At 36.8% G+C, this 10,585-nt stretch overlaps 2 protein-coding genes across 2 annotated transcripts; both read right to left on the reverse strand.

Moving 5' to 3' along the window:
• Positions 1-725: 725 nt before the first annotated feature.
• LOC112507340 (ethylene-responsive transcription factor 3-like) lies at positions 726-1,569 on the reverse strand. The gene has a single exon (XM_025111889.1). It carries the CDS (start codon positions 1,560-1,562, stop codon positions 906-908), a length of 657 nt encoding a protein of 218 aa, XP_024967657.1. The 5' UTR covers positions 1,563-1,569; the 3' UTR covers positions 726-905.
• Positions 1,570-5,119: 3,550 nt separating this feature from the next.
• Positions 5,120-9,190, reverse strand: LOC112506507 (aspartate carbamoyltransferase, chloroplastic-like). Its single transcript, XM_025110616.1, has 6 exons — positions 9,021-9,190; positions 7,856-8,382; positions 7,633-7,772; positions 6,628-6,801; positions 5,689-5,925; positions 5,120-5,447 (listed from the first exon to the last, which is right to left on the reverse strand). The coding sequence occupies exons 2-6, from the start codon at positions 8,364-8,366 to the stop codon at positions 5,340-5,342; spliced, it is 1,170 nt and encodes a 389-aa protein (XP_024966384.1). The 5' UTR covers positions 8,367-8,382; positions 9,021-9,190; the 3' UTR covers positions 5,120-5,339.
• Between the last annotated feature and the right edge of the window lie 1,395 nt (positions 9,191-10,585).

Below are 10,585 nucleotides of genomic sequence, written 5' to 3' on the forward strand. Positions count from 1 at the left end.
TATGATGAATAACATGTTCATATTCATGATAAATATTCATTCAAATGAGGGATACATGATGTAGTATTAGACAGTTCCTAATAAATTTTGGTTTCCTAAGAGACTTACACTTACTATACATATATATATATATATATATATATATATATATATATATATATAGGTGGAGGTTCAAACCAGAACACCTCTATTTTACGAGAACACTCTATCACATGTGATAATACGCATGAGAGGACCTTGTGATATGCAGACGACGTGTTCTACGACTTAGGCCGCGCCAAAGGTTGTCTGCTTCTATGATTAGCATCGCATGTGATTGTCTTGATGGATTATAGTATCATATCAACAACCACCTTATCACATGTGATAATATTTGTGAGGGGGCTTAGTGGTGTAAGGGTGACTTGGCCCGCAACCAAGATTGCATCGAAAATCGCCTGCGTATCACATGTGTATCATATGTGATGGAATAATAGTATCACATGTGATTGTTTATAGTAAAAGGGTGTTCCTGCGTTCTCGTGAAATTATATACACATATATACATACATACATACATAGGGTTGGATTCACGTGAGACTAGCCTGTTTTCGTAAGATCCATAAAATCATTTTTTTATATTTGAAACTTCAAAACAAAATGCTATGAAGGTAAAAAAAAACTAAACCTTCACAACAAAAACACTATGAATGTTACTTTTATCAAACGGTTCAAAAAGTAAGAGATAACAAAAAATATCATTTATTTTCGATATCTTACCCAATAAAATGTCGGGTAAACGGAGATAATCAATGGTTAATTCATAATATTAAGAATAAACAAACCCCCCATTTTGCATCCTAATCTTCTCTGTGTTCATGTTTGTATAGATTTTGAGTTATCAAATGCGTTTTCAACCCTCAAATTCAGAGTCGAAGTGTTGTGCAATGATCATCCACCAAAAACCCCACCTCAAATTCATCCAACGGTGGCGGCATATTTAAATCGATCGATTGAAACGGTTTTGTGAAAGATGAACAACCAATTTCTCCGCCATCGCCTCCGTCAACAACCACCGATGAAGACGAATCACAGTCGCTACGACAATCATCTGGAAACACCGGCGGCGACCGAGGATGGTGTCTCCGGCGAGGTAAAACGAAATCCGACTTTACCGGCGGTCTAGATCCACTGTTAGACTCGAGAGTACTACTCAAACTGCTACACGTCGGATTTTGTGGCACAACCGTCTGGTAATCGGAGTATTGATTCTGACGGAAAGGATGAAGATCGTTAGCGTTGTGTTGACGGTATGACGTCATATTCGATGGAAAATTGGTCTTGGCTTTGTGTCCCCGGAGATTCCGAGCGGCGGCGTCGTAAGCGCGTGCGGCGTCCACGGCGGAGTTGAAAGTTCCGAGCCAAACTCTGGTTTTCTTCCATGGATCTCGAATCTCGGCGGCGAATCTACCCCAGGGTCTCTTTCTGACTCCTCTGAATCTAATATCGGGTTTGAGTTCAGATCCGTGGGCAGCGAGAAGAGATGGATGAGCCGGCGACGTGTTTACGGTGGCTTTTGGCATTTTCCGGCGAAGAAAATATGGATTCCGATGAGATGGAAGTTACTGGTTTTATTGTGTGGTGGTGGTATGTATGGATGTTTGAAAACACGTCTTCACTTCTTTCTTCCCTCTTTCTTTTTTTGTCATTTGTGATTTTATTTTTTAATTATGAAGGGTGTAAAGACTAAATTACCCTTTGAATTCATGTTCAAGTCAACACTGCATTGGTGAAGTCTCTTTCATTGCTTTTCTGTTGTTCCCTACCTTCTCCAGGTCCTTTGTATTCTCATTGGTCAACACCCTCTCACATATACATCTACTCATATATATATATATAGATAGATACAAAAACACTATAAAAGTAACCTTTACAGTGTTTTTGCTATAAAAATTTGACTTCTTTTTATTTTCACAATGTTTGATGTGAATTTTCAAGTATAAAAATGTTATCTCATATATTTCACGAAAACAGTTTTGTCTCATGTGAACCAAACCCTACATATACACATAGAGAAAATAGTTTATCTCACTCAACTTCACTTTTTAGTCATTTTATTAGATTCTCATTTTATCTAGAGTTTACACGCATACTATTTTTAGAATCACAAGGATTGTGGCATCGTGGTTGACGTCCTGACGAATATAGTGAAATATCCAATATACCCTTTAAAAAATAATCCTATTTTCATATTCAAAAAGAGAAAAATATATATTTACGCAAATTTGTGTAATGATCCCCATTTGCGTGATTTTTTTTTCTTATTTTAATCTGAAAATAGGCATTACGGAAATACGTAAGGCATTTACTTAAATTTTGGCTAAAAGAGGGATTCATTGCCAAAATTGGCTAAAAAGTGAATTTGATTGAAGAGTTTGACTATTTTGATCAATTTCCCATACATATACAGATAATGGAACTTCAAACGAGAATAATAACCACTTAAAAATAATTGAGTCCTCCTATGGCATGTGAGATAATACATCGTTCTCTCTACAAATACATACATTTTTACATGATCTTCTCAATATAGACCATGAATACGCATCATGAAAACATTACAGCCTAGGATCAGATGTATTACAATTCTACAATACGAAATAAAAATGCTCCAACAATTCTAGATCGTCACATACCAAACTAGAAACATAACATTAATCTATATCCATGACGGTTGTTGTATGTGTCGTTATATGTGTAAACAACGTTTGAATTTGAAAAATAAATCTAACGTCTGGACCACTTAAATGGTTGTTTCTCAACGTTTAACAACCTTAAGCCCTTAAAAACAATTTTGTTGTCTTTCTCAACCTAAAGACCTTAAAAACAATCTTAACCACCTGGGTTGTGGCGCACTGGTTAAGCCTCGATGGATAATTCATCTACTGTGGGTTCAAATCCTAGGCACCGTCAAAACCCCTGTGGCGATGAAAGTTCAACTACAATGACTCCAGCCTATTTTTAATCGTCCAAGGGATTAGTCAATAGCCTAGAAAGAAAAACAATCTACTTAGCCAAGTCTCTTTACATATCGCTTCGCTTAAAGGGGCTTCCACAAACAGTGACGAACCTACAGTTTAGACAATGGGACCGACCCCAGTAAACCTTTAATTTTGTTTTCTTTACTTTCCAAAGACGATTGTATCGTTTCGTCATCAATTTCATCATGTTTCTACAAACATTTGGTGGGAAATGTTTATGGTATTTTCATATGAATCATTATTAAATCGAACCGCATTTCAATATTATCGTTCTGCATATCCAGAATGTAGAAATTAACAAAGCAGATCCTCTTGATTTGGAGGAAATACAATTACCCTCTTCTCCTATTAACTCTTCAAAACTTTAACTAACATAAACCAGATAGTGTTTAAAAGAAATACGCGTTTAAATAGTATCCAACCGGATATAATTCATTCGACAAGTTCATCATATGGTTGTCTTGGTTACCTTAAGTAATTCTAGATACCGTATCATGCCAAGACTAAAACTTTTGTAGGTTAGCTCAACTGACAATAAGACTTAAGTGTTTAAGGATTCTTCTAAGAGGTTACGAGTTCGAGTCTTGCAAAGTTAGTGGAGATTTTTCTGACCGTTCTTCAAGGCCTCTAAGATTAGTTAAGTTGTGCACAAGCTGACCCAAAACAAACACAGTTAAAAAAATCTATATCAACATTGCTTTTATTTAAAAAACAAAATCTTAGTTAAATGAATTATAGAGAAATAAGTGTGTAACCGAAAGTTTGAAAAGGGTTATTAAAGAACAAAAAAAAGCAAGTGGGAAAATGAGAAGGCATGTGGACATAGAAGATTGGATTGCGGAGAGAAAAGGTCAAATAATTTCATTTTAAATGGTTTAGTAAAAATCATTAAAAATTTTCTTTTTAAATGATTAAGTTTCTAACAATCTGGTAAGCAAGATGTTTATCAACAACCCATTTTGATGATCGACAATGTTACACGATAAGGTAAATAAGGGTGATATCTCTTGCCGGTAATCGCTTACTCGATAAGTACTTGGTAAATGGCCCTTAGGTTTCAATTCGATTTGAGTGAGAGAAAGGAATGACCTAACAGGACATATAAGTGGAGGGAGGTTAAGGGAGAACCCAAAAAAATTAAAAAGTAAAGGAACAGCCTGATAACCATTCATTTGGACGGTATGTACATGTGTATATAAGTAATTAAAGTTGTTTCTTAGATTTTATGCTTGTGTGCATGTTAAGCACATGTACATACCGGATGAATTACTTACACATAACTTGTATGCCCATGTGCATACTCTGTAGATGAAAGGTTACCAAAGTGTTCCTCAGTTTTTCGTTTTTATGCGGCTTTCCCTTGAGCCTAACCCTATATATATAGACGAAGGATCGTGTGGGAATAAGAGTTAAGGTGAGAAAAATAAGAATGGATATGGACCCTTGATCACTTCTAATAATCCCAAACAACTCATGAATTGTGTTTTAGAAGAGAATTGATCTAGTGGTTCTCCTCAATTAAAATTTATCCAAAGGTGGAGATCCCTTCTTACCCTTCTCATGATAACTTTCATTTTCACCAAAACCCAATATATATACAAGGAAGGGTTCAACAGAAAACATCATCATTTTTCAAAAACGTAAGAACACTCTTTTATTATAATCAATCACATGTGATATTAAATCAAAGATGCGCATGACCTGCACACAACTAATCCCCTCACATGTCTTGTATGTGATAAGAGTATTCTCGATATGATATGATAAGGGTGTTCTCGTGTTTTTGTAAAATGGAGGTGTTACCATTTAAACCTCCACATATGCACACACACGTATATATATATCATATATATATATAGACTTGGGATCATATGAGAACATGTTTAAGTGAGACTGTAAGACTACAAAATAACACTTAACCCTCACAACAAAACACTGTAAAGTGCAGAAAAATATCGAACCTCACACAACAAAAAGCACTGTTATGTGTGTGTGCACGCATGCATGCATATGTCAAAACCTAAGGCTCCATGTGTTTTCCTTGGGTGTTCAAAACTAAAGTTTTAGAAAGTTGTACAGAACCATAAAACTTCAATTTCTTTCAAAAAACATGAAGCAAATGCTTTTTATAACATGCCGCTACAAGCGATATGTAAGCGAGCATCCGTTCCCACATTTATTCCACAAAACACAACAGAGAAGGTAAGCAAAAGAGTGTTGGAAACATGTGGGCATTCCTGGTTATATGCCCACTTGTTCCAAGATTTTGAAACAAGTCTCACTTACTTTTTCATCTTGTAGTTTAAGCCCAAGCCATCTTCACCAACCAAGAAGCAAGAGCTTCAACAAAGCCATCCTAATGTACAGTCCGTTTTTCGCTTGTCTAAAGTAGGCTGCCCTCGGATCCCCATCTACATCCACGGTTATCTGCAATGCATCACCACGACTAAATTTATGCCGGAATTAGAAAAATATGCATAACAGCAGCCAACAACCCGTCCCACATATACAAAGCTTGTGAAGACGCCCAAAAACTGTCATATAAGCTTATTGTAACACTTTTAGATAGGACCCACGAGCGTATGGTCCTATAAAGTTAGATAACACTTTGGTGTCCAATAAAACCGATTTTATTGTAGTGGTATGGAGCGTCACAAGCAGTTCTTACCTCATCTAGCCTTGGGAGAGGATGCATGACGACAGCATGTTTCTGCATGACATCCAAGATTTCTCGATCCACAATGTACTTCCCGCAAGCTTCCTCATACAGATCAGTTCTCTCTCCAAAACGTTCTTTTTGGATGCGAGTCTGGTACACCACATCGCATTTGGATGCCACCTCTTTTAGATCTGCACTTTCTTCCCATTCAACTCCCTTCGATGTTAAGTACTCTTTAATGTCCTCCTAACCCATGTAATACAACAAAAATCAAATTCAAATCTTCTCCTTCATCATGGATGTTGCTATATGCACCCCTGTTTATGTCAGAATCATGCCAAAGCATACATTAAAAATGTAAAAAGTAAGTATTTTGATTTTTGATGTGTATTTGGAGAAATTAGTAGATTGGGGTGTATTGAGCAATATATAACAAGGGTGTATCTAGCCTACCCCTTCATCTAATCAATGACCTAAATTGGAATGGTGTGGGCTAAAATGCACCCCTATATATTGTAAAATGCACCCATATCTACCAATTTCCTCCTATCACGCATCAGCGTTAAGACTTACTTTTTACATTCTCAAAGCATGACTTCACCTGATTTTGACAATAAAAAAGGGGTGATGCTATATGCACTCCTTATGTGTCACAATGAAGTCAATTCATGCATTGGAAATATAAAAATTAGGTTATGATATTGACGTGTTTGAGGAGGAAATTTCTAGGTAGGAGTGCATTTAGCTCACCCCTAAAAGGGGGTGAACTAAATACACCCTTATACATTGCTAAATGCATCCTATCTACTAATTTGCTCCTAAAAACACATGAACATCAAGACATTTTTTACATTCCCATGCATGATTTGACCGAATTCTAACATTAAAGGGGTGCATATACCATTACCCAATTGGAATATACTACAGTCGTGATGTTAATCATAATACCTTCATCTTGACAACCTCTGGTGACACAAAGTAGACCTTCACATCATTATATTTGGCTAAAAGATATGCAAGAGACCGTACAGTTCGGCCGTTAGCAAGATCCCCAACAAGTCCAACTTTAATGCCATCCAACTTTCCTATCTCTCTCTCAATAGTGTATACATCGAGAAGAGCCTGTTGTATTTACAACGGAACAGAACTGAACAGAGTAACTCCAAAAGCACAAATTAAATAATAAAAATTTGATCTTGAAGAAGGAAGATGCCATATCTAGGGATTAATCAAAAGAAAAGAAAAAAAATGTATAAATAGCTACTAATATGAGATTTTGAGGATTCCATGAAGAAAAACAACTGTAGAAAGAGAAATATTTTCAACTCTAGACAGTTGGGCAACTAATGCCCATCATGAACCATAAAAGGAAAAGAAAAGAGATTTTTAGGGCCTGTTTGGTTTGCGGGATTTCATGGGATTTAGAATTGGACCCCATCCAATCATGCCTTTGGTTTAAAGGTAAGTCCGGAACTGAAATCCCACAAACATGGGATTTAGAAATCCCACAGGGTAGTTGGTATTTTGCTTGATTTCATACGGTTTGATTGTAGAAATGTTTTAAAACATGTTAAAAACACTCGTTTTGTAATAATCAATTAATCAATTAATAATCATGTTAAGTAATAATCAATTAATAAAGGTATTTTAATTACATTTGTAATTTTCCATAAATTGTTTTTATAGAGAATGGAATTCAATTCCATTCAAATCCCACAAACCAAACACACCAAAGATTCCAAATCCTCCCAATTCCAAATCCTTCCACAAAATTCAAATCCCTCGAAAAAATTCCATCAAACCAAACAGTCCCGAAGTATCCTTGAAAATTTGAGGTTCATATCACTATATACACTAAATAAAACTGGAAGACCTAAATAAGGGATACCAACACTGATCCTTAGAAGCAACTTTCTTTAAGTTGCAGATGATTTGAAGATAAAGAGGGTATACCTGAGTAGGATGCTCCCCTGGACCATCCCCAGCATTAATAATGGGAATGTTAGCTGTCATGGCTGCTCTTCTAGCAGCACCACTTTCAAAGTGCCTCATCACAATTATGTCTGTGTACCCTTCCACCGTTCTAATTGTATCTGCAAAACAAGGTTGAATCAGAATGAATGACAAAAGAAAAAAAAAAGAACCTCAAAGAACACAAGCTTCAACCTGAAACTACCTTCAAGTGTCTCTCCTTTTGCAGCAGAAGAGAACTCTCGTGCATTTTCTGTTGTCAAAACTTCCCCACCCAACCGCTTCATTGCTGACTCAAATGAAAGCCTAGTCCTAGTTGAAGGCTCGTAAAAGAGTGTAGCCATTAGATAACCATTCAAAAGCTGGCTTCCACGTGACTTCTTCTCGATTATTTCCATTTCACGGGCCACTTCAAAAATCGCGCTCAGAATATCTCTATCAAATTGTTGTGCTTCAATCACATCATGAAGTTGAAATTTTTCTCCCTTTAAAAAGGTACGGTTACTTGCCACCTCTACCGCCCTACATTGGATTATATCCTTCTGGGACACACTCGAGTGTGCCAGGTTAGATGATACGCAACTCCTCTTGAAACAAAGTAGATGCTTATAGAAGAAATTTGGCTTATTGTACATTGAATCACGGAAGATCGTGCTTTGTTCAGGAGCTAACGTGGTGCCATGGGAGGCACGCATAGAAAACATAGACGAAGGCATTGCCAATAGATGTCACCTGAATAATTTTTTTAACAAAATTAGCGAACGTTCAAATGTTCTTATCTTTTATTTCCTTATAAACAGTAAACTTATACCACCGCAATGCATGATATTACATAAATCATATGTATAAACTTAACAATCACTCGGGAAATCACAATCGTACCATTTAGTTCTCAATCTGTATGATTCAAATTTAGAAATACTCCTCCATTCCAAGCTTTCCTAATTTTATAACTAGTTTTTCCGTTTGTGGGAAGAATTATGGCATAAACTAAAAGGCAGACATAAAATTTTGATCCAATCAATACGCATTTAAACATATCGATTTAGAAGAGGAAATTAAATCAATTAACCCTAACTAACACTAATTTAAGAACAGACACTCATAACATCCAAATTCAAAGCATATATTCCATGTCGAAGCTTGAATTACCAACGAAAGTAGTATAACAATGATTCAGACAACAGAGATGTGGTATAAATCAGTGGATTGATTCTATGGCATCTCATGCACTGCAGGGAGACATTCCAATTGATAATACGATACATCTATAGCCTAAATTATAAGAAAAATGTGGGAAATAAATCAGATGTACGTTGAAATTTCAAAATTCAAATGAATAAATGGTAGAGTGAAGAAGGAGAAACCACCTGCAACCGGAGAAGTCCGCCGGAAAGCTTAAACGACGGCGAGTTTAGAGGAAGAGATGATGATATATGATCAATATTTTAATTGAAAGCGTAGAGAGCATTCAGGATTGAATGATGAATCGCTGTAGGTTTTGGCGGAAAAACAAAATGACGATGTTTTCCACCCACCTTACCAACAAAGAATATTTAAACCACGGCCACCATTTGTAAGTCGTAAGTTGTAAGTTGCAACCCTAACAATTGGGCTTGGGCTTGGGCTTGGCCATACAAGTAGTGATGGGCCAAACCGGCCTGGCCCAGGACCGTCGGAACACCGGAACCGGTTATGGTTTTGGATGGTTTCGAGGGACCGGCCTGACCGGGACCAGGACCGGTTTTTAAAAAAGTAGCCGTTTTTTTAAGTATAGTCGTTATATGACCGTTTTTGGTCTTTTTTGCCTTCTAAATCCTATATATAGGTGTCATGGTTAAAACTACAAAACATAAAAAACGTTTACAGTTCTCAGTTTTAATTATAACAAAAACGCATTTTTAAAGTGTATTTGAGTGACCCAATTATAAGTTTGATAATGTATTAAAAAAATCAGTCATTAAAAAAAATTAAAAACATTTTTTTGGTCCGGACCGGCTAACCATAACCGGTTATAGTAATGCTTGATTGGGCTTTGTATTTTCGAACGGGACCGGTTATGACCGGCACTGTTGAGACCCGAGTCCGGTAAGGCCCGGACCGGCACGGGACCGGTTTTTGGCCATCACTACATACAAGTGTATACCAACCCCCATTTTAGTCTTTTTGGGTGTAAATACCAGATTACCAATGTCTTAAATGGTGTCAGACATAGTGTGGTGGCGACTAGCGAGTAGGGAGGTAAACGAGCCGAACCAAGTTGAATGGTAGGTTATTCAAATTCGGTTTAAAAAAAAAATACTTGACTCGAACTCGAATAGTTTTTTCAATGTAGGGCTCGAGCTCGATTATTTTTGAGTTATCGAGCTCGATGCTCGTTTATTGGCTCGAATTCATGATCTTAACCCGTGCATTAGGTTGAAGTTGATATTTTTTATATTTTTATTGTGTGAATATGAACATATGAGCATGTTCGGTTCGAAAAAGTGTATGCTCAAATGACTCGCCTTGGATTGACTCGACTCGGAAAATTTAATCAAGTTTTCGAACGAGTTGAGTCGAACACTGTTGTTATGAAGTTGGGCTCGTTGAGTTAAATGAGTTTTATTTTGTGTTAGAGATTGACTCGAGCTCAAGACAAACGAGCTTGAGCTCGAGTAGCTCGTTAAAAGCTCGACTTGTTTACACTATAGTGGCGAGGTCAAACTTCAAGCCTTAAGAGTAACGTTTCCGATTTTATCCTCATCCCTCTCTATTTCTGTCGCCTTCCTCACATCATCTGGTCATTGTCTTCCCTCAATTGCTCTGCCTACAGTAATCGATTTCACCTTCTGTTGATTTCATCTCTTGTTGTTGTCAATTTCAGGTACGATTGTCAAAGACTTTCCAGCCTAGTGGTAAAGGCTTGGGCATGGCATAGTCATGAACCCGAGTT

This window comes from Cynara cardunculus (assembly GCF_001531365.2).
Source record: "Cynara cardunculus var. scolymus isolate 2C chromosome LG 2, CcrdV1, whole genome shotgun sequence".
Taxonomy (NCBI): domain Eukaryota; kingdom Viridiplantae; phylum Streptophyta; class Magnoliopsida; order Asterales; family Asteraceae; genus Cynara; species Cynara cardunculus.

What these genes read in the sequence shown, in the direction of transcription:
- LOC112507340 (XM_025111889.1), bottom strand. Translation starts at nt 1,562, where the DNA reads ATGCCAAAAGCCACCGTAAACACGTCGCCGGCTCATCCATCTCTTCTC.
- LOC112506507 (XM_025110616.1), bottom strand. Translation starts at nt 8,366, where the DNA reads ATGCCTTCGTCTATGTTTTCTATGCGTGCCTCCCATGGCACCACGTTA. An exon ending in AAAAGGAGAGACACTTGAAG is followed by an intron (nt 7,773 to 7,855) that starts GTAGTTTCAGGT and finishes CTTGTTTTGCAG; the next exon opens with ATACAATTAGAACGGTGGAA. An exon ending in CAGAGGTTGTCAAGATGAAG is followed by an intron (nt 5,926 to 6,627) that starts GTATTATGATTA and finishes TACATGGGTTAG; the next exon opens with GAGGACATTAAAGAGTACTT.